This window comes from Enhydra lutris, unplaced genomic scaffold, assembly GCF_002288905.1.
Source record: "Enhydra lutris kenyoni isolate GAN:26980312 unplaced genomic scaffold, ASM228890v2 scaffoldscaffold18, whole genome shotgun sequence".
NCBI lineage: Eukaryota > Metazoa > Chordata > Mammalia > Carnivora > Mustelidae > Enhydra > Enhydra lutris.
This window is the reverse complement of record NW_019154102.1, coordinates 35,574,737-35,598,914: the sequence shown is the minus strand read 5'-3', so window position 1 is coordinate 35,598,914 and position 24,178 is coordinate 35,574,737. Positions and strand designations below refer to the sequence as shown.

The window sequence follows — 24,178 nt, the reverse complement described above, 5'->3', positions numbered from 1 at the left end:
CTTTTCCCTGACTGCTTTGCATAAGCCCCTCCAGGCCCAGACCAGCGGCTTAGGCTGTATTAAAGGGGCCTTTGCTATGTGAGCTGAGCTGCGTCGGGCAGGCAGGGGCAGCAAGATGGCATCACAGAGGCAGGTCCTCCTCTGCTTGTTGCTGTGGGTCTCAGGTGAGAAGGTGAAAAGTGCCATAGTCCTTCTGGAGTAGTGTCATTTTAAACAACTTTCTAAGATACATAATGAGAAACACTGGTTATTTCCAAAATAGACCCAACGACATACTGCCATGTGGTACCATCAGGAAGCACATTTGCAATGACATATTTCAGTGTGACTGGGATAAAGTGTGTCTGTATCACCGTTTTTCTGATTGCAGGTGCCCATGGGGACATCACAATGACTCAGTCTCCAGGCTCGCTGGCTGGGTCTCCAGGTCAGCGGGTCACCATGAACTGCAGAGCCAGTCAGAGTGTTAGCAACTATGTAGCCTGGTACCAGCAGAAACCTGGGCAGGCTCCCAGGCTCCTCATCTATGATGCATCCAGCAGGGCCACGGGCATCCCAGACCGGTTCAGCGGCAGTGGGTCTGGGACAGACTTCACCCTCAGCATCAGCAACCTCCAGGTGGAAGATGTGGGAAACTATTACTGCCAGCAGGGTAATAGCTTTCCGCACACAGTGCTTCAGCCTCGAGCACAAACCTGCTCCCCGGGGCTGAGGGTCAGGGAGGCTTTGCTGTACCAGCTGCTTCCTCTTCGCTCATCCCTGAACATGTCTGTTCCCCTATCTGCCTGAGAAGTCACTTCTGACATACTCCTTGCAGGGCTTGTAAGGCACAGCAGAAAATGAAAAGAGCTGACTTTTCCTGCATCCTCCAACCTTTTAAAAAAGATTTTATTTATTCATTTTCCAGAGAGAGGGAGAGCACAAGCGGGGAGAGCAGGAAGCAGAGGGAGAAGCAGGGTCCCTTCTGAGCAGGGAGCCCAATGCAGGACTCTTTCCCAGGATGCTGGGATCATGACCTGAGCTGAAGGCAGCCACTTAACCCACTGAGCCACCCAGGCATCCCTCCTGCATCCTTTTTTGTGGGAGGTTAGTGAAGACAAATGCTGTGAAGATGTCTTAGGGATGCTGTTGGGAGTTTTTCTGCCCCAGGAAGCTGTGTTTTTCCCAGGATCCCATGGCAGGAGTGAGCCAGGAAGGTCTGTCTTTAGCCTCTGACAACGGGCTGTGAACTTTCCACCTGGCAGATCAGTTCTCCCTTCCTGCTCCTCTTGGACTCTGGGACATTTCTCTTTTATTTCCTTATTCTCTTTTCTTCACCCTCCATCACTCTCCCATCTGAACCTTTCCAGGATAAAACCTTTGAACTCGCCTATTCAGAATCTCCCATGTGGAAGGTAGTGTCTCTCTCACTTTTTCCTTGCATGGGCCCTGTTTCCCAGCCTTCCTGGGCAGTGTTCTGCACATTCATTTCTGCTCCATCTCCTTTCCTACCTCCCTTTTCTCTCTTCTCCCTTTCTCCCAGGTGTACTCATTCTCACAAAGGCAATTCTCTCATTATTTTTTTTATTAAGATTTTATCTATGTATTTATTTCTGGGGAGGAGTGGCCCAGGGAGGTGGAGAGAGTCTCAGGCAGACACCCTGTTGAGTTGGGAACCTGTCACCGCTCCATCTCACATGCCTGAGATCATGACCTGAGCCGAAACCAAGTGTCAGACCCTCAACAGACTGAGCAACCCAGGAGCTCTGATGCCTTTGTCTTTAATCCTGTCACTTTAGGAACACGGGATACTGTACCTCAGCACCTTTTTCCAACCTTGTCACCTTTTTCTTTAAAGTCATCCTTTGGGCATTCAGGTGTAATCTTGGGACAGAAGGAAATCACGGCTCTAAGTGTGACATAACTTGAGTCCCTTGGAAAACATTTCATGAACGTGTCCAATTCTGTGTGGAAATGGAGAATTTCTGAGCATCTTATTATTCCCTCACCTTCTTCTGACATGCATGGGTTGATGCACTTTAGCTTCAGGAAAGACCACAGCAAACATGGTCAGTGTGCTCCAAACGCCTTTACGTACAAAACAGCTTCTCTTAATAATTAGAAATCTACTTCAAGGATTGCTATTAAGAGATCTATTTTTCTCATCCAAGGTATGTTTTCTGAGGGCTTCCTCTGTGTCCAGAGCAAAGACATGTGGTTTCATCCCAGCTGGGAGAACCAGGCGATAATCAATGGCATCAGTAAACTTTTACTATGTTTTGTTGGAGGGGTTATAAAGAAAAGTAAAGAAAGAAAGGGAATAAAACCTTGCCGGGTAAGGGTGTCCAGAAACTTAAAATCAGATGATGTATTCATTAGCTAGTGTCATGTGATAAATCACCCACAAAATACAGTGGGTTAAAATGATAACATGTTTGTTGCTGTCATGTTTATTGGTTGGCTGCACAGTTCTGTTAATATGAGCCCAGGTTTGACTGATCTTGATTGATCTTGGCTGGCTTGCTCGTGTGCTTAAAGTTGTCGGGCTGATGCTCCTGATGTAGAAAGGCTCACATTTCTTTCCTCTCTTTCACATTTCTGTTAGGGGTGCTAACCATCTTGACCTAGGAAATAGGAAATGGCATACTTGACTTTAAGTGAAGATGGAGGAGGAGCTGTTAGAACCTGAAGAAGGAAAGAGAAAGAGTGAAGACTGACGAGACCAGGGAAGTGACGTATGATTGTGGGGCAGGGTGAAGGGCCTCAGGAGGTGAGTGGTCATGAATCAAAGTTGGAGCCATCGGGTTTCCTGTGTGTTTTCCTCCAGCAGGCATGTGGAGGTTTGGGATTTTGTACATGAAATGAAACAATGGAAGAGCTGAGGAAGAGCTTGCGTATAGGGAGTTGTTATAAAGAAGGATCATGGAATTCAGCTGAGGAAGGAGGGAAATGAGACTATGAAGGGCTTAAAGACAAAAAAATATAGGAAGGCCAATAGATTCACTAAAAGTTAATTTTCAGAGAACAGTAAAATTATGACTCTCATCGAGAGATAGTAATGACGAACATGGGTTGAATTATTTTACTCATATGCTATGAGGGAACTAGGAAGATGTAACTGGTTCAAAGGAAAAGTCAAAGACACAGATATATATGGCGTAAAGGAATGAACTGCAGAGAAAGGCAAGCTGGTTCTCCAAGGTGAGGTAAGATGTCAGTTAAGTCACTATCAGATAGCACAGAATCATCCATCTATCTGTTACCAACAGTTTATAAAGAGTTGCAAGATAGCTCAAAGACAATGACCAGGGTTGGACCCTGATTACCTGGAAAGTTATGCTACGGAGATGCCAAAATTTCTATGGAAACACAACATACATTTTTCCTATAGATTTCAGGTCTTACTGTAATGAAAGCCAGAAATTATTGGCGGTGGCATAGCCAGTGGTTTGAGCTGCAGAGTTCTTAGAATGGGTCAAGGCTGAGATACTCAACATTTAAAAAAACCCCTTTATTTATTTATTTATTTATTTGAGAGAGCGGGAGAGAGAGAGAGAGAGTGAGCGAGCATACCTGAGCTCATGAGCAGGGGGGGATGCAAAGGGAGAGAGAGAGAAGCAGACTCCCTGCTGAGCAGGGCTCCATCCCAGGACCCCAGGATCATGGCCTCAGCTGAAGGCAGAGGCTCAACTGACTGAAGCACCCAGGCACCCCTGAGTGCTCAGCATTGTAATGATGGAGAACTTGTCATGATTTTCTGATGGTGCACCTAAGGCATGGCCACGAGAGTGACTGATCAAGATTGGGTGGGGAAGAGACAATTGGAGGAGGATCAGCCAAACAACTGAGAGATCAGGTAATGGAAGGTCATATACTGAATACACTGAAACCACCAGGAATTGTGATAGGGTATGAGAGGCTCTAGGAGGTGGGAGCTAATATATTCCAGAAACCAGGAGAGACTTTGGGGCTGGTGTTTGTCTGTCATAAGGGGTGATCCTAGAGTGGTGTAGTCTACCTATCTTGTTTCAAACACTGTTCTTCCAGTTTTTAGGCAGGCCGAGAAATCTAGAAGAGGCAGAAGGGGGCTGTAGGAGGTGTGTGAGCAGGCTGCCAGGGAAACAGAAGCTCAGGGCACTTTTAGAAGAGACACGGTCTACTGCGCATCTCAGTGGTTTGGAGGGCAAGTGTTGAGGGAGAAGGTGTCCAGGTGGTGAGTCTTTATCTCTCCTGTGTTCCATATTTTTTGTTTGCCTCTCTCTTATAATCTGTTTTGCTGTTCTTTCCAAATTTAAAATGTTTTCTAGTGACAAAAGCAGCCTGCTCTTTGCTCCTGGTTTTGCACTAGAAGTCTTTTTTTTTTTTTAAATGTTAAAAATATGTTGGGGAAAAAATGATGTGCATTGGTTCCAGCACAAGGACAGACCGAGATCTAGTGTTTTCTCCTTCATGAGATTTTTTTCCTCTTTCCTCTGGATTAAAATTTGAATAGCAAAGTCTGGACCTTGATCTGGAAGCCAGATTTCTACATATTTCTACATCTTTCTACATATAAATGAAATCATATGATGTTTGCCTTTCTCTGGACTTGCTTCACCTCACAATACCCTATTGGCCCATCCATGTTGTGCCAAATGACTAGTTTTCATTCTTTTTATGGCAGAGTAATATTTCATTGTATATATGGACATCGTCTTTACAGGATTAGGAGCTTATATCTGCTATGGGTTTACAAGTCTGGGAGCTTGAAGAAAAAGTTTTTCTAATCCTTCTCAGCCATATTTCCTGTGAGGTTAGTGTGTATAGAATGTTATCTAGAGAATACAGCACAAAGACAGTTAGTGTAACTGGGAAGGAAGAAATTCGGAGAGTGCGAAAATAAGCAATAATAAGTTATGAACAATATTAAATATTATCCTACTGAAAATATCACAAAATTTCTTAGCTCAAAAATGCATGTAAATTGTGTTGCCACACATATGCCTCAGGTTTCTGATGCTCAGGCTGAGTACCTGTTCCTGACCCCTACACAAAAGCCAGGAGTGTCAGGTTGAGGTTCATGGCAGCTCTGCCTGCCAGCTCACTGCTCAGCCCACAGGCTGGTCATGTCCCTTCCACAGCTGGTTGTGCCCCGTTGAGACTATTGCTGCCAAGGGGCCAGGACTCAGTCCAGAGCACTCAGCTGCACGTTACTGCCCTGAGTTCCCCAGCACCTGCCTCTGATGTCAGCTCAGAGCCTCTGCTGTGCCTGCTTCCTGCTCAGGCAACACACGTGCCCAGTGGGGACCACCGAACCAAGAGGTTTGTGTTCAGGGCTGAACCACTGTGGGAGGAAAATGTGTACTTTGCCCACAGTAATAAACTCCCACATCGTCAGCCTCCACCCTGCTGATTCTCAGGGTGAAATCTGTCCCTGACCCACTGCCACTGAACCTGTCTGGGACCCCAGTGAAACGGTTGGAAACCTTGTAGATCAGGCTCTGTGGGGACTGGCCTGGCTTCTGCCGGAACCAACTCAAGTACGTGTTTCCATTACTGTGTACGAGGCTCTGACTGGCCCTGCAGGAGATGGAGGCTGGTTCTCCGGGGGTGACTGACAGTGAGAGTGGAGTCTGTGTCAGCGTGACCTCTCCACTGGATCCTACAACAATGAGAGATAAGTACAGGTTATGGAGAAACATTATGAGCCATTATTATGAATTAAAATTTCATTTATATTAGGCTAAATCATATTTTGTGATTGGATTCCTACTGTAAATATATCCAGTTTCCATGGATAACCCAAGAATTGCAGGGCACCAAGTGGCCACAATTTTTTTTTTTCAGCATCTCACTATAACACTGTTCTTTGTTCCCTTTAATTTCTCATAATTTTCACAGATTTCAAAATTAAATTCCCCTCTTAGAGGGCAATCTCACCCCTGGACAGGGCACAGATAGGGAGTAACAGCACCCAGACAGCTCACCCTCCCCACCCCAATCTCCCATCTCCTCCCCACTCTGCTCTTACCTGGGACCCAGAGCATCAGCAGCCCCAGTAGCTGAGAAGGGAACCTCATTTTGAGATGCTGAACTGATGAGTCCTAGTAAGTAGACACAAGGTCAGAGCTGACCTTTATGTCAGACTTCCAAGGTAAGGTCCTCCCCAGGGGACAATATGCAAATCTTGTGGTGGGTGTGGCTGAGAGGAAAGAGCCAAAAGCAGGGCTCAGGTCCCTCTCCTGGGAGTGCAGTAACTTAAAATGGCATCTGTGTTTGCAGGGAAACTAACAGAGACAAATTCCCTACTGCCTGTGCGGGAAGCAGGATCTCTCTGTGATAATCAGGATCTGTGGCAGGACACAGTGCTCATAGACCTGCCTTCTGAGAAAGCTCCAGAGACCCTGACTATACAGGCACGCATGCCCAGAGGCCATTTCTGGAAGGTGAATGGCCATCCTGCCTGGATTCCTGTCAGCTAATGTCCAAGAGGAAACAGATCCCACTCTAGCTGATTAGCCAGCAATCTCCAGATCCCAGGATAAACTGGAGAGAGATCAGGAGTCTCTGGGATCTGCTGTTTCCAGGTTAATGGTTTACATAATTTATTAATGTTATTAATGAATTAAACTCACCCTGAGACCTCGTGAATTATCTACTCTTTGAGAAGATGAAAGTGAGAGGAACTTGACAGGTAGAAAAGAATCTCTCACTTACACAAGGAGAACTCATAGTCCTGCAGGAGAGAATAGGAAAGAAGACAGAATTATACGCTTCAGGCAGTGTATGAAGTTTGTGATAACCGATTGTTACAATGTGGTGTGTATCCTGTCATAGTTCTGTGTCCCTCCCCAGAGAGACTGATAGATGGATAGGTGGATAGTAGGCAAGATAGACAGATGATAGAACATACATACCATATGGTACATATTAGATAAGGTAGACACACACACACACACACACACACACACACACACACCGTATAAAGCAGAGTGATTTCTTAAGTCAACATTTTCTAAATGGATGGACAGAATGAAGAATGTTTCCCATTTCCCAGAAAATAATGTTTCCCCTTCCCATACAGAGGCTTCCTCATCATGTGTAACAGATTTCTGTTAGGGGGTCTGGTTCCTTGGTAGTTCTGTGTGAGAAGCTGTTGTCTCTCACTTGATTTTATGTTCAGCATCCACAGCTCTGAGTCTATAGTTGAAAATGAGATTCTGTAGGTGAGAATAGCAAGGACTGGGATAAAACTTCTAATAATCTGGCATCACCCTTACCTATGACGGACATTTTCTGAGGTCTTTGGTGAACCACAATCACCGTGGGACAGGGTGCGTGGTCTAAGCTGCTTGGGGCTTCAGCTTACCAACCATCCTTCATTAAGGCTGGGACATAACCTGATGCTTCTGTGTGTGTCAGCCTGATGTAGGTGTTAGTCAGGTGTTGGTGAGTGTTGTGTCAACCTCAAATTACCTGACAACTCAAGTCATTGTCGGACAAACAAAATCCTGGAGAAACTGAAGGAATAGAATTTGTAGTTCTGTTAGACTCAGGTGAATCAAATCCAAGGTCATACTGAATTAAAGAATTACTGAATACATGCAAGTCCAGGCAAGATTCCACAACAAATCTCGGTCTGAATATCTTCTAGGAAATCCTCCTAGAATGCGATTTTGTACCATAGTTAGAAGAACTATTATGTAACAATGGTACTGTAAGTAAACCCTGAACTCTATGGAGGGACTTGGGTGCTGATGACAGGTTGTGACAGAACTAGGACTAATAGCCCACGTCCTGTATATTACTAGTTGTCATTTTGTTTACTCTTTCATGTGTTTTCTCCCTTGATCTTTTCTTAGAGTGCTAGCCAAGCAATCCTGAATCTTACTCTTGAACATGCCGGCCCACCTAATGAATCCTGCTGGTGAATGATTCAGAAAGTTAAACCAGTGGAAATGAATAAAATCAGGAAAAAAACAAAAAGGACAATATAAGATAATATCATAAATCTTAAGATGAGTTTGGAAACTATTCATTACACATGTTAAATTAAGAATCACAATATCTAACACTGTGTGTCAAATATACTAAGGAAATCAGAATCACATTACCCATCACCATATGTGAAACCTCAATGTGTGGAAATTTGGCTGAAAATTATTCATCCACCATGTTTATTTGCTGTGTATCAGTTTTGAAACTATTTTTTGTACAATGTTTTCCTACAAATGCTTGAACTTCAACAATATTTCCTACAAAACGTAACATGAAAACTTTAAAAGTCTCCTTTTGTGTTTGGTTGCTTATCTCATAATTTCTTGCCCTGAAATACCTAAAAAATGCAAAAACCTTCTACAGCTTCCTCCTTGACAGAGAAGGTTTTGAAATTTTCCTCTGCTAACTGTAGACCGAAGAAAGACTGTTCCTAATTCCTAAGAGGAGTCTTTATCTCCTGTGTATGTAGGAACTTTGTTGTACCCTGGACAATAAAAGTGACTTCATCGACATTGGTCATTGCACAAAACACAGAAATCATCGACATCTGTAAGGGATGTAAGAAGAACCACCATGAGGTCCAGGTGGGGACCAGGACTCTAGGAGCCTCTAATCTTGACCACCATCACCTCAACCAGCAAGGACTTACACAGGTGGGTTTCATTGCACTTTTGTCTCTTCGCCAGGGGACATCTCTTTGGAATCTATAAAACTGGAAGCCAGTGTGTAATTTGTGTCCCTTGGGTCAGTTCTCTTGCTACTTAGTTTATGTGAGACCATTATTCTGGGGTCAGGCTGTGTGGGTCGGGAGTGTGATGCTGTTATACATTGTGTAGAACTCGATCTATACATTTTCTCAGCGAAACAGCACAAAGTTATAATGCTTTGGTGAAGTTGAGAGACAACAGACTTGTGTCCTGACTGAGCCCAAATGGAAGTTCTCTCTGCCACCCAGCAGAGGGAGCGTCTCCAACAGGAGGTCTGTTGGGTAGATTCTTGGGACCTGTGACTGAAATGGGTCACCTTCTCTAAATAACTGCAAATACTCACCCACTAGAGGATGAACTCACAGAGAATAATTTTGGCTCCAGCAGCTCACATATATACGTGAATCTGTTGATCCTCTGACTTCAAAAGTTATTTCTGAACCATGTGAAGAAGGTCATTTATGAGATTCAATGATCTAGATATTCCAAAGCCTTGGTCTCCATATACATAATCTGAATTCCTTCCCAATATTGTAATTTCTCTTCTTTGTTCTTTTGGAATAAGTAAATAACTAAATGACTTTTGTAGGACTGAGATTCTTGTGAGCCCTTTGAAGAAATGGGAGAAATGTCTTATGTCAGATGTGAATGTTATTCTTGTATTGATGTTAATCCTTGGTCAGGGCGCCCAGTCCCCACACTCTAATCGGGGAAAATGAGACAGAAGTTCCTTTGACCACAGGCCACTTCATAATCCCTCTATTTAATAAACTTTTAAGTCTGTGTAGCAGTTTGCTTCCCCAACCCCAAAGTGTCTCCTGTGATGGATGGAACTTCTGTCCTGAGGAATTCTCATGAACTCCTACAGCTTTCTCGTCAGTTAACAAATACTCTTCCACTGCTTTAATTTGAGATGGATTGTTTCTTTGTGTGTTTGCTTTTTCTCTGTGGAAAGTTTGCTCCCTTGTCTTCTATGCCAGAGCACTGCTTTCCCCCATGTGTCCTCAGGGCAGAGAGGACACATTCTGAGCTCAAGCCCTAAGCCCCCTGTTCCTTAGGGAAAATAAAGAAGCCAGATTTTCTCAATACATCTATGGCAAAACCTTAAGGTCTTTCCTTTGAGAACTGGCCTTCCCCCGACTCAATGTGCTTGAGAGTAGGAACTGACTTAGGTCTAGGAACTGAGTCAGAAGCTGTGACTTTAGGCTTCAGCAACCCTGAGCTAGAGTTTGCCAGTTTGAGAGACAAAATACTCTGAGGGTCAGCACATTGACTTAATTTCTCATAACAAGTGCTCAATTATCTACTGCCACATTCTCTCTTTCTGACATCATTCTGTCCCTGTGAATTTTAGAAAATGGATAGCTTCTGCCTATGCAGTTTATTCTGACCATGTGGTCTGTGCTACTCTCTGAAGTCACTGGTCAGAGGCATTTCTTTCCAGAAAGCAGACTCACATCGAGTTTAGCATGTCTGACACTGGCTGGGGAATGTTCTTGACGTCACCATCTGTGGAAGGAGAATGCAGGATTGGGCAGAGGGGGAGTGGAGCTCGGATGCAGTAGAACAAAAGTCTAAGCCAGCCCCCCAGTGGGTGCAGCCATGTGGTCATGTGGTCGCTCTCCAGAGTGGACCTGACTGGGGCACATGGGTGAGATCCTTACCGATGATATCATTGCTTCATCTCCTGCTGTACACGTGTGATGCACCTGCCAGAGGTGCAGGCCTTTTCATAGTGGTTCATCCTTTCTCCTCAGATTCCCTCACTTTCACCTTTATTTTTGTTCTTTAGGAATGTATGGAGAGTCCATCACATTATTATTATTTTTTTCCATCACATTATTTTTGTCATCACTCTGGGACTTTGGTTTTTTATTAGAGGAATTTTTTTAAAATTTTTATTTATTTTTTTAATTTTTTTTTATATTCAGCATAACAGTATTCATTGTTTTTGCACCACACCCAGTGCTCCATGCAATCCGTGCAGTTTGTGACAGGAAAGAAAAATGAATTTAGCTTTGTTTCAGGAAAGTCTATTAATCTGGATCTATGTCCATTCCATGTCTATGTTTTGGGAGGAAACTGGTGTCCCTGCATATTGTGGAGAAGGTGTTCCCACTGTCCCTGGGCACAAGGAACCACCCGGGGGTGGAGAAGCTCCAGTGCGCAGAAGCCAGGTGGCGGTCCCTGACCAGCTGTGTTCAGGACACCAAACACTTTCAAGATGGAGTTTCCTCAGGGGCACAGCCTCCTGGCTTTGGGTCTGCTCTGAGTGGCTTCGTGTCCACACTTCATCCTGCAGAGCAGCTGCCTGTGGCTCTGCAGGATGGCATGGAGACCCCCACTTGAGAAGGACTAGGCATCGGGAGTGTCATCGTCTAATGGGAGTGAAGAAGGGACCTCTGTCTCTGACCAGCTGTAGACAAGGGGTCCATGATTCTGTCCTCAGGTGTGATTAGTTTGCTAGAGCAGCTCACATCACTTCGAGATACACCTACTTATGTTATCCAGGTTATTAAAAAATATGATAAAGGTTCAGATGAAGAGCTAGATGGAGAGATACACAGTGGGGACTGGGAGGATCCTGAGTGAGCAGCTTCTGTCTCCAGGGCTTTGGGATTTGTCACCCTCCGTTTGTCAATGTGTTCACCAGCCTGGGAGCTCTCTGAACCCTGCTCTATTGAGATCTTATGGAGGCTGTGCCAAAGAAAGAAGTAGGCTTTGTTTATATTCAAATAATGACCTTCACACTTCTTCACCAGGCTTTATACTCTAATTTCTTTGTGATAAAGAATAATGGCAGGAGATTCAAATCTTATTTTTTTTATCACCTCCTTAAATATATGTCTGTTTTGCAGTATTCTCATGTCTCTAGAATTTTCCCAGCCTTGCTTCTAGGACAGCCCCAGCTTCATTCGCAGCCACCAGAATGGTGCAGGGAGGGACTATCCTGTCCATGTCCCTGTCAGCTTGGCTGAGGTTGTCACTGTGCAGGAAACGACTACATGTGTCTTCAGCATATCCAATCCTATGGCTGACATGGAAGAAGGAGGAAGAACATGTCTGTGTCCGGACTGTGCAGTTTCTGCTCTAACTGAATCTGCTTTGGTCCTCACCTTGCTGAGCGGCTCTTCATGCGTCCTGGCCAGAGCGGACTGGTGAGGTGGGGCAGGTCGGGTCTCAGAGCAAGATGGGATCTCTGTGTCTACTCTCGTGCTTTCTGCTGCTCTGTGCTCCACCTGAGAAGAGGAAGGTGGGTGGAAATGTTACTCCGAGTGTCCTTGCCATGGAAGCTGGGATTGGGAGTCACAGAGGGTCTCATGATGTTAGACATGTGCCTGAGAGACTCTTTCTCCGAGAAACTGATCCTTCATCCCAAAGTACCACCTCTGAAAATCCAAATACATACACACATTCGTGTGGATTACATTAAGTCCTGTATTTGTGTTGACTTTTGCATGGCTAATGCAATCGCAGATTGTCCAAATGGGAAATTGAATTTTAGTAATGGAGACAGAAACAGAGCAAACATTTTTCTAGGATAATTTATTGCATTGGCAATTAGAAATAAAGTGTAAGCTGAACGTGCATAAGAGAGGACATGCATTGTTAACTACCTGGTCTACGCACCATACAGACCCAAAGATAATAAATCTTTGCGAAGAGAAAGTAAAGGAGACCTGAATAAATGGAACAATATGACATTTTCATGCATCCAAAGACTCAGTATGTCTGTCTCAAGAAATTGATCCTTAGTTTCAATGTACTTCCAATAAACACCCAGTTACTTTTTTTGCACATTATAAAATGTATAAGGAATTCTGAGCTAAAAAGAACCAAGACAATTCTGAAAAAGAACAATTTTGAGAGAATACTCCATTGATTACCAAGACTTATTTAAATACACATGGGGCTCCTGGGTGGCTCAGTTGGTTAAGCATCTGCCTTTTTGCTCAGGTCCTGGGAAGGAGAACTGGGTCTGGCTCCTGGCTCAGTGGGGAGTCTGCTTCTCCCTTGCCCTCTGCCCCTCCCCCGCCAGCTCATGTTCACTCACTCTCAAATCAATAAATGAAATCTTTTTTTGAAAAGACTTATTTATAGTCACAGTAATTAGGGCACTGTAGCATGCAACAAAGATGTAAGAGAGAGCAGGGGAATGAAACATAGTCCACGAACAGACATATATCTATGGGGATGCTTAATTTGTGACACATGACTCCTAGGACAATTAACAAAGGAATGTTCTTTCTAATACGATGGGATGGTTCAAGTGGATATTCCTACTGAAAGAGAAATGAAATCTGATCCCCTACTCTGTGTCATGTCCAAGAACCCAATCCAGCTAGATTATAGAACTAAATTCCAGTGATAAAGCTTAGAAAAATAATAAGTAGTAATATATTCATCAATTTGAGCTATGAAATGGCTCTTCAGATAAGACATGAAGGGTACTCTGTATGAAAGATTGGTAATTTGGGTGGCATCGAAATTGTCACAGGTTTCAAAACTACCAGTCAGATAAAGCACAGAGTGGATAAAGATGTTTGCAAATACCATAATTGAAGCAGCCATTCCATTCTAGATCAGTAACTGGTTGTTTCCAGTTTGACAGCAACACTGTCATGACATTCCTTGAGCACGTACACTCTCAATTCTGTTGTGTATATCAGAGTAAAAAAGTACTGAGCCCCAGGGTGTGCATATATTCCTCATTTGTAGATAATCACAAACAACTTTCCGACACGAATGTGCCGATGCACATTTCAGCAGCAGCATGTGAAATGTCCACTAGCTCTTCAGCCTCACCACAACTTAACCTTGGCAGTTTGCTCAACATTATCCCATCTGGTTGTGCCGTAGCAACAACACAGTGAGATTTTCATGGGCAGTTCCTGCATTACTTATCAAATTTACCCCCTTTGTATACAATTACTTACCATCTTTGCACAAATAATTCCTTATTGTGGCTCTTTTTTCCCCCTTACTTGTACTAGTTATTTCTCTAGGCTTATCAGAAGCTATTTGATGATTATATGTGTTGTAGATATCTGGGGCTTCCATGATTCGATCTGTGTCCAAACTGAGGCAGATCTCCCCCGAGAGCACTGACCCAGGCATTGACATGGGCTCTGGACAGCAGGGTGGGCTGCAAAGGGCCATCTGGGCTTCCAGCTCCCGAGACCATTTCCTTCCTTTTCTTTGCCCTTGAGCAACCCATCCCCAGGTACTGATGGCAGAGGAAGCCAAAGGCTCAGCCTGAGGGGAGGATTTCTCTCCTGTGTCCTCCTGCCTTACCTATCACTTAAACTCCTCCAGATGGTGCTTGGCACAAGCCCATTGAGAAGAAAACGGAAGCTATTTAACTCTCGCTTTCCCAACCTTTTTTGTACATATCAAGGAAGCAGTTTTATCACTGCTACTCCAACTTCCACATAAATGGTCATCACATCAGGAGTTAGAGCTTACTGTCAGTCACACATTAACCATCCAAAGGTCCTGATATTATCAGAGATGTCCCTGAAGTCACCCCATTAGGGCTGGGGACAAAGCTGCATTGCTTATGGAAGTGTGATATTGATCCCGTTCACTAACTTCCCATTTTCTCAGTTTCTGTGTCTTTAAAACTCTGACAACAATGGTTCTGTTTGCAGTTTAAACAAAAGTAAGGTATTTAGCACTGTATCAAATATATAACATATATTATTTTTTATTTTATTATTATCACTACTGTGTTCAGTGTTCCCATAATCATGGTCATCTTAGGTGTACTGAGGAACCTAATAAAGGGACATGTGGAAGACAAACTTAGAACTAATCCAAGTATGTCTCATCGACAACCACATTAAGATCTAGGGCTGTTTTCTAGGGCTAAGGAGTTAGTGTCATGACCATATGTTTTAATAATGAAAGCTTGACTAATAGATTAAATAGATTAAAATAGAAAACAAAAGTATGTTGTATGCATTGATGGTAAGAATAGCTTCATGGATATTTTCTCTATTAGACACATGCTGTGTAATGTATGCAAAGATGATCCAAAAATAAAAGGGACACTGTCTTAAGAAATGTCTGAAATACACTGAGGCTTGCCCACTTTTCCTATAAGTTATAAGACTTCTGTACTATTCTTGTGAATGAAAAATTGTGATGTATTTATATAATAGTGAACTGTTCAGCAGGAAAAGAATGAATGGTAGCCACACCAACAACAGAGATGAAATTCAAAGAACATGTTGATCCAAAGAAAAGAAACAAGACATTAAAAAACTATGTACTGTATAATTCCACTTATATGAAGTTCAAAAACAGAGAATATCGGCTCAATATGGATAGAAAACAGAAGAGGGGTGGCCTCTCATGGTATGTGTGTGGGGGGTGGGCATGGAATTGACAGGAAAGGAGCCTGATGGAGCTTTTGGGATGCTAGAGACAGTCTCTGCCTTGATCTGTGTTTAGTTGTACTATTTTTTTTTTTTAATGAATGTAGTTAAATAATGAGTAGAAATTATGGAGACAAAACAACCGATACTTTTTCCATCTACTTCCTTTACAACCACTGGTATGTTGAGTAACGTAAACTCTGAGAACCCCTGATTTCTCATCTCTAGACGATTATTGCGAGATGAATTGCACTAGATGAATGAGTCCTTCATGCAATATTCAATACATAGTAAGTCCTCAAGATTTCACTCAATGGCAGTGGGCATTGTAGTTGTTGATGTTTATTATTTTTATTAGTGGTAGTAGCATTACAGTAGTAGTGCCTGAAGTATTAGTATTAACATTTGTCGTACTAGTATTTGCAATACTAGTATTGGTCGTAGCAGTATTAGTAGTAGTAGTAGTGTTTGCTTGGATGCGGGTTCCCTTTTTTTGCCTACTTCACAGAGCGTTTATCAGAGATATGGTTCAAGGTCCATCCTGTGGATGAATTCTGTTGCAGGCCTGCAAGAGAAATTTCATTTTAGAATTCCTGAGGTTTGGGATTTGTGTTATCAAGAAAGGAAGCTTTCGAAGGACAAAGTCCCTTGATCCTTGAGCCCTGCTAGCCCTTCCCCAAAGCATCTCCTGCTCGGATGAACAGACCACAGAGCAAAATGCAGCTGCCGGAACCACCGCCAGCACAGCCCACTGCTCCCTTTGCCGTCCAGACCCAGCCCGGAGGTTGGGGCTGTAGCACCCTGGGAGGAAGGATATAATCCTGCTGGCAGTAATAACTAGCAGCATCCTCAGCCTCTACCGTGCTGATTTTGAGGATGAATTCTCTGTCCGACTGAATGGCAGAGAACCAGTCTGGGATAACAGACTTGAGGTTATCAGCATCATAGATGAGATGCTGAGGAGCCTGGCCTGTTTTCTGCTGATACCAGCTCAAGTAATCGTTGACGCTTTCCTTGGCCCTGCAGGTGTTGGACACACCCTCTCCCAGGGACAAGGAGAGGAAGGCCAGAGACTGGGTCAGCCCCGCGTGCCCACGGGCAGCTCGGTAGAGAGCAAAACACAAAGTCACCATTGTTTACCAGGTCCCACTCCATGTTCCTCCCAGAAGATTCTGGCAGCCCTGGTCCCCTAATCTGAGAGCACCTGGGTTTACGAAGGGAGAGGAGACCCGGGGTCAGGGAATCAGAGGGAGGATCCCTGGGGAGATCCCACAGCCAGGAGGAGAGGACTCCCACCATTTCCAGGATGTCCCCTGCACTCCCTTCCTCACCTGGGAGGCAGGCCAGCAGAAGGCAGAGGAGCTGGGTCAGGACTCCCATGTTCGATCTGCAGCCCAGCCTGAGGCTCTTTTTTTTCTTTTCTTTTCTTTTTTTTTTTTTAAAGATTTTATTTATTTGACAGAGGGAGATCACAAGTGGGCAGAGAGGCAGGCAGAGAGAGAGAGAGAGAGGAGGAAGCAGGCTCCCTGCAGAGCAGAGAGCCCGATGCGGGACTCGATCCCAGGACACTGAGATCATGACCCGAGCTGAAGGCAGAGGCTTAAGCACTGAGCCACCCAGGTGCCCCCCTGAGGCTATTTTTTGCCTCAAATGTCTGAGCAGCCTCTTCATGAAGATGCTGAAGAGCAGAAATGGGCTCTGGGGGAAACATGCAAATCGCTGAGCGGTTGGGCAGGTCCGTGGCATGTGCAGAACCAGTGCCTTTTGGGGGATCACACAGAGCAGGGTTCGCATCTCATCCCGGGGGATCTTCACCCCGCTGTTTGTCAGAAAAAAAAAGTCTCTATATTTTGTGATCCTTGTCTTTCCTCAGAGTCCAAGAGTTTGTGATTAGAACAGGGGGTCTTCCTCCTAAGAATGAGAAATGAAAAGAAGATGACTCCCTAAGACCTAAGCTTTCCTATGAATACACACTTTTGTCTGTGGGTTTTCCAGGACATTATGCTCTAGAAAGTCCTGGAAGCCTCCATCTTTATACCTTACCTTGGATGGATGCCGTGAGCCCCAGGGGAGAAGAGGGAAGGAGCTGATGCCTGGGAAACAAGCCCCCCCACCTTCATACAGATCCAGTGGTATGATTAATACCATTATTTTTTTATTCTCATAAATGACCCTAAATTTGGGTGAAATGTATTTGGTGAAACCTAGATGCTGACTCCATTCTTGGTCTATTAACTGTTTTTACATGAAAATTAGAAATGTGTGTAAAAGGGTGTTAAGTACCTTTATCTCATCTACCTTTGTGATTGAAAAGGTTTTATTCAGAACCCATTATATTATGATTACATCAGTAGATCATCTGGGCTCACTGGGGCTCCCAGGATCATCACCCGCTTGGTTCAACATAAAATGCCCCAGAGCTGCTCTTCCCAGAAGACATCTACAGGGCTGCTCAGGTGGGAAGCGGGTTATTGTGAATCACCCTCAATCCTGAGTACCTTGTGATTTTTTTTTATTTGAGCTTTACATTGCAAGCCTGTGGGATTCTTTGAAGTGAGAGGGTTCTGTTTGTCCAATTTTTTCTCAGGTCAAGATCCACAGCATCTCAGATGTCCTCTCTCCCGCTGGCAGCCTCTCAGGACCCACAGTTGCTCCCATATGGTGGCTCAGAGGGTGGCTGTCTATGTCCCTGTGTCCAGCCACAGCCCTGAAGGTGAATTCCCATCATAGCGCACAACCAGCATTTGCAGACGAACCTTTAAACTCCTGACCTCAGAACATCAGGGAAATCTGTCCTCCCTCTTAGCGGCTCTGTGGCCGAGAGGACCAGTGCTCTGTGTTCTGCGGGTGCCTTTCGCACATGAGTCAGAGGCTGTATCGTGCTCAACCTTCCCAAAAATTCCCTGCACAAATGCCAAGCTCTCTTAACTATTTCCACGTGATTTAAAATCAGGCAAAAAGAAAACCACCATTTTATTCATATAAACTTCCTAATGTTGAAGTATTTTTACCTTCTTGCTAATTCCTAATATTCTTGAAATTTACTATATCCTGCCACCATATTTTTATAATATAAGGGGAAGAAAATATTAAAATGTTATCTACATTTATGGATTTATGTGTGTGGGTGACATTGATCTATTTATTCTTTGTCATGTTATCTTTTCATATCTTTATATCAGCATTAACTTTTTATAAAAATGTAGAAAGATTATTCTCTATATGATTTAATATAGAAGAAATAGTTTGTGGGGTGCCTGGGGGGCTCAGTGGGTTAAAGCCTCTGTCTTCGGCCCATATCATGATTCCAGGGTCCTGGAATCGAGCCCCACGTCAGGCTCTCTGCTCAGCGGGGAGCCTGCTTCCTCCTCTCTCTCCGCCTGCCTCTCTGCCTACTTGTGATCTCTGTCAAATAAATAAATAAAATCTTTAAAAAAAATAAAAGAGGAGCGCCTGGGTGGCTCAGTGGGTTAAGCCTCTGCCTTCAGCTCAGGTCATGATCCCAGGGTCCTGGGATCGAGCCCCGCATCTGGTTCTCTGTTCCTCAGGGAGCCTGCCTCCACCTCTCTCTCTGCCTGCCTCTCTGCCTACTTGTGATCTCTGTCTGTCAAATAAATAAATAAAATCTTAAAAAAAAATAAAAGAAATAGTTTGGGGGAATTCAAACACATTTGTAAAGCCAATGTATACCATACAGAAACATTTTTATTCATACTGTGATGCATTTAAGGGGGAAAAACTGTACCAAAGAATAAGTAATACTTCCAGTTCTAAAATAAATAATTCATGGAATGTAAGGTACAGCATAGAGAATATAGCCAATGATATTTAATAACTTTGTATGGTGACACATGGTAACTCTTATCGTGGTGAGCATTGCATTAGCTATAGAAATGTTCAATCACTATGTTGTATACCTGAAACCAATGTTGTATGTTAACCATAAATAAATAATAAATAAATAAAGTAGGTAATTGCTTTTTGCTCATTCTGTGGCTATTGCAGTTCTACAACTTTGTTCTTAAATGTTGCTTTTGCTTTTATTTGTCCATTAAAATTCCATAAAAGTTTTAAAATCAACTTGTTCCTAATAGGTTAAGAAAATTAGAAAAATGAATGACCAAATTATGTCTCCATCAAAGACAGTGTTTTGTCTTTCTCTTTGCTTTCTATGATACTGAAAACCTATGGATTTGTACAGGAATTTAGGAACCAAGCTGCTAAACCAGGCCCCCTTCCTAATAGATGTCATACAATTGTAGATTCATATCCTTGACCAGGGCCCTGGAGAGGTTGCTTTACTTATGTGTTGACATTAAAAATCAGTAGTGATGGGGCACCTGGGCGGCTCAGTCAGTTCAGCATCAGACTCTTGATTTCAGCTCAGGTCACGATCTCAGGGATGTGACACAAAGCTCTGCATCGGGCTCTGCGTGGAGTTCGGAGACTGCTTAAGATTCTTTTTCCCCCTCTAGCTCTGCCCTTCTCTCTGGCCCCCCACCAAGAATTTTTAATTTTATCATTATTCTGAATTAATAATTCTACTAGTCCACTTTTCAACCTTAAAGAAAAAAATAGCCAGTTATTTTACTAGCAAAATAAGCTTACTTGAGAAAAGGAGAAGAATTGCAATTTGGGTCAAAGCAAACTATGGCAAACTGCCGCTGAGTCTGAAGAGGCAAAAGGAAGGTCCGCTTTTATTATGCATTAGGAGAAGATTGGGGCGGATCGTTTTGTACAAATGCTCACTGGAGGACAGTTGGAGGTTGTGATGGTTTCTCATTGGCTGCAAGCAGTGATTGTTACTTGCTGCGAGAGATCATCCTTCTTTTTCTTAAAAGCAGGAAGTGAATTCCTATATGAAAAATGTCCTCCCTTGTCGAGAGAATTCTTACATTTTCTTCCTGTTGGTTATGCAGACTCTAACCATGGAATGGTATGTGTAGGAAAACTTCCCAGCTTAGATGAGGTTTCCTTTACTCTTTTCTATCCAACAAAGTCAGTATTGTTTGTCAAGGAGGATAACCACAGGGCAGGTGCATCTATGACTACCGTTGGTAGCACCCTTCTGTTAACAAACACGTAATAGCTGTGTTCTTCTCAATGACAGCAGGGCATTACCATTCTCATTGCCCTGTCCTTGTTGCCACATCACCTCTTTACAGAGTCATGTGGAAAATCTGAATATAGAATATGATCTTTGTCATGATTAGGAGATATCATATTTCTCCCTCCCTTTTTTTGTTTGAAGCTATTCTTCAATGGAGGTCATGAGCAGAGTTCCTATTTGAGGGCTCTGAGCAATAGGGATGAAATCAAGTGATATGTGTTAAGAAGCAGAGGCTGGGGACTCAGGAGTGCTCCATAGCGTAGCTTGGTTTGTGCACTGCACAAATGTGCCCAGCTAAAGAGAATTAATAGGGCTGAAATGATATGCTTCCTCTCAGACAACTGAGTATTGTCCTCTGTGTCCCACTTGAGGACAAGTGGTATTACCCATGATTTCAATTTTCAGTCAGTCTGTTTTATGTTTGTTGATTCATAGTTTCATTTAGTTGTTATTTTCTCTGTAAATTGTAAGAGTTGTGACCTATGCCATGAGAATATTAATAGATTCCACCATAAAATAAAAAAAAAGATTGGATAATATCTTATACTTGGAATTCATGACATGAATGTGGACATAGAGATAATGGGGATTTCATGGGATGTAGTGGTTTGTAGGAAGAAATAACTCCATTCAAACCCTTAGACCTCCAGTGAGTGAGAAAACATATATTCAGATAGGTATACCAGTTGGTGTATGATATAGAAACAAAGATTGTAAAGAAAATTCCTTAAACCTGGTTAGTACTTTATCTGGACACTAGTTTTTTATGGGGAGTTACTGGAATCATATTAATCCATTTAATTCATAAGATAATTGTATAAACACATCAAAAATGTATGTACATGTATGCATATTATACATATATACATATATATGCATATGGACATTCATTCATATATATAATTTCATTATTTACTTTAGATTTAATCACATGTAATAAGTCAGAATTATCTACAGAATTGATCACCATTACTCTAAGTAATTGTAGTTAGATGTTTCTACAATGGGGTGAATTTTACACGTTTAATTCCAATTTGTTTAAAAACATTTCTTTGTTTTGTATCTTCTTATGAATGGATTTCCAAGTATTCATTTTTATGCCATCGTGTTTAATAAAACCTGTCAATTTCTATGCTGAGATGTTTAAAAACTGTACTAGTTAGATTTTACCCACTATTTTAACAAACCAGACAAAAACTCAGTGGCTTGTCATACTAAGCATTTGTTTCTATAGTCATGGATGTTCATGTTGACAATAATTTGGATAATGTACTCAGGGCTCAGCTGTGTGGTTCTTCATCAGGGAGATGAATGGTTCTCCAGTCTATGGACTGTGTTTGATCTGGGGCCAAGACACAGTGTGGTGACTACCCATGGCACATCATTCTCATGGCAAGCTGTAGGAGGGTACAGAAGCCATGAAACAAACAAATCTAAGTCCAGTTATTCTGACAGAATTGCATATAATTTTCATTTATTCTTACTGTGGTCTTTGTAATTCCTTTTTTTTCTTTTTTTTTTTTAATTTCTTTTCAGCATAACAGTATTCATTGTTTTTGCACCACACCCAGTGCTCCATACAATATGTGCCCTCCCTAGTACCCACCACCTGGTTCCCCCAACCCCCCCCCCCCGCCCCTTCAAAACCCTCAGATTGTTTTTCAGAGTCCATAGTCTCTCATGGTTCACCTCCCCTTCCAATTTCCCTCAACTCCCTTCTCCTCTCCATCTCCCCTTGTCCTCCATGCTATTTGTTATGCTCCACAAATAAGTGAAACCATATGGTAATTGACTCTCTCTGCTTGACTTATTTCACTCAGCATAATCTCTTCCAGTCCCATCCATGTTGCTACAAAAGTTGGGTATTCATCCTTTCTGATGGAGGCATAATACTCCATAGTGTATATGGACCACATCTTCCTTATCCATTCGTCCATTGAAGGGCATCTTGGTTCTTTCTTGGTTAGAGTATCTGTGCCTCCATTCCCGGCCCTCCTAGACAGGCCTGAGGATCGCGTGGTTAGGCAACCTGTATCTCCAATGGCATAAATTCTCCGACTTACCCGGGATCACTGAGGAATCACTGTTTCTAGTGTCTGCTTCCCTTATTACTACATCCCCAGGTCTTTGAAAGAGTGACATTTAGACTACTTCCCTAGGGGAAGCAATTCCTGCTTGGAATAGCTAGAGTGGCTTCTCTTTTGCTGTATAGACGCCGATGGATGCCATCACCCACACTCCTAAGGTGTAATGATCTGGGGGAAAGGGAGTCTGTCAGGAGGCCAAGGATCCTCCTTGCCCTTCTCCCAAAACCCCCGTGACCTCCATATAGCTGCTGCCTCTGAGAAACTGTCTGAGCAGGTGCAGGAATCAGAGGAGAAGTGGGGGCAGCCAAGCCCCTCATGTCTGCTTCCCTGGTGGTTTATGCTCTGACCTGTAACACTGTGTGTGGGTAGCTGTTAGACCGCAGGCAGTAGTAGATCCCAGCATCTTCTGGCTCCAGGTTGCTGATGGTGAGAGTGAAGACCCACTGCTGCTGAACCACGACAGGACCCCAGCTTCCAACTTGGATGCTTCATAGATTAGGAGCTTAGGAGCTCTCCCTGGCTCCTGCTGGTACCAGGCTAACCACTTGTTAATGTTCTGACTGGCCCGGCAGGTGATGGTGACTCCTTCTTTTGGAGCCATGGACAGGACGGCAGGAGACTGGGTCAGCACAATCTCTTCATGGGAGGCTGAAACCACACAGGAAACATTAGCAGAACCTCAGGATATGTACATGGAAATCACCAGTATCTAGTTAGATTTGACAGAATACTACTTATTTTTAAAATAAACTAAATTCATCTATGGAAGGATTCCCAACGAAGAAAGAAAATCAGGCACGGAAAATCATACCGCACTTTAATCTGCTTTGACCAAATATTCTCACCTAGAACCCAGAGGAGCAGAAGGCCAGGAAGCTGTGATGGAGTCACCATCTTTCTGCTTTCAATGGGTCCAGTGTGTTCCTGCCACACACCCAAAGACTCTGTTATTAGACTCTGAGTGGCAGAAGTACTTCAGGTCTAAGAGGAAGAAGATATGCACATTATGGGGCATTTGTATTGCTTAAAATACTCAATAATTAAGTTTATCAGAAGAATCCCCCCACTGGGCCCCATTCTTCTCTGAGTATGTTGTCTCCCTCTTCTGGCCATGTGGAGATTTTGAAAGTGCTTACCCCATCTTGGCCAACTACAAGGTCTACCAGCAGGGGGCATGGCATATGGTGTAATGCAGTCCTCTGGTGGACATTGCTTTCACCTGCAGTGAAGAGTGGGTCACATCCTCAGTCTCAGCCCAGGGCTATGTTAACTCCCTGCTCTCTGCTCCAGTGTGTTGTATAAACATCCTCAGAGCATCCCGTCCGGCCATACTCTATCAATTACATCCTGTTAATTGCACATGATGAGTGAGAAGTGGTGAGGACTTCACTAACTTGCAAAAACACATGAGCTCCAACAGTGGGATCAAACACTACAAAAATTCATTTGGGCCTCCTCCCTGGTGGCTATGTCAGGGTTCCAGAAATCTGAGGAGTGCAGGCACATCCTCTCCGAAGTAAAGGACAAGTGCTTGCATCTTGTACCTCTAACCACTGAGGCACAAGGCACACTACCTTGTTGAGTGTTGAGTGTTGAGTGTTGAGACAACACATTCCACACTTGGATAAGCTACACCATTCCATTTATTAGCTAATTTTGAAGTCACTAGTGTAGAGTGGACGCAGAACCAGGAGGGACTCTGTATCAGGTTTAGGTCTCGATACAAGTGGGCCCTATGACCTCTCCTATCATTTGGTGGTACAAGCATCTGTGTCCAGGAAGGACGTTGTGGACACTCTGGCAAGCCCAGATGAAGACTCATTATAGCACAGACTTCCCAGTTCTTTGGCAAGACTTGGCCCTTCTCAAAAACAACCTAGTCACTGTTCAGCAAGTAGTTCCTAGCATAGCACAGGCCCCAGTAGACCTGTCCATGAC

The 24,178-nt window shown here is 43.4% G+C and overlaps 1 protein-coding gene, 1 long non-coding RNA gene and 2 gene segments (V, D, J or C); 2 read left to right on the top strand and 2 right to left on the bottom strand.

Annotated features, from left to right (window-relative positions):
* Positions 1 to 97: 97 nt before the first annotated feature.
* LOC111147970 (immunoglobulin kappa light chain-like) overlaps positions 98 to 24,178 on the top strand; it is a 59,965-nt gene continuing 35,884 nt past the window's right edge. The window contains exons 1-3 of the mRNA XM_022504288.1: positions 98 to 164; positions 371 to 652; positions 23,195 to 23,219. Coding sequence (XP_022359996.1) covers positions 116 to 164; positions 371 to 652; positions 23,195 to 23,219 — 356 coding nt within the window. The 5' untranslated portion in view covers positions 98 to 115. The remainder of the gene's footprint in view (positions 165 to 370; positions 653 to 23,194; positions 23,220 to 24,178) is intronic.
* On the top strand, positions 4,472 to 8,813 carry LOC111147975. Of its 2 annotated transcripts, XR_002640665.1 has the most exons (3): positions 4,472 to 5,280; positions 6,241 to 6,545; positions 8,426 to 8,813. It is a non-coding gene; the product is annotated as an uncharacterized LOC111147975 (long non-coding RNA). The 2 variants fall into 2 exon arrangements; XR_002640664.1 differs by lacking the exon at positions 4,472 to 5,280 and having other exon boundaries at positions 6,230 to 6,545.
* Positions 5,274 to 6,071, bottom strand: LOC111147973. The segment is given in 2 exon segments: positions 5,274 to 5,620; positions 5,990 to 6,071. Coding segments are annotated over 2 exon segments (381 nt in total).
* LOC111147972 lies at positions 15,042 to 16,311 on the bottom strand. The segment is given in 1 exon segment: positions 15,042 to 16,311. A coding segment is annotated over 1 exon segment (468 nt).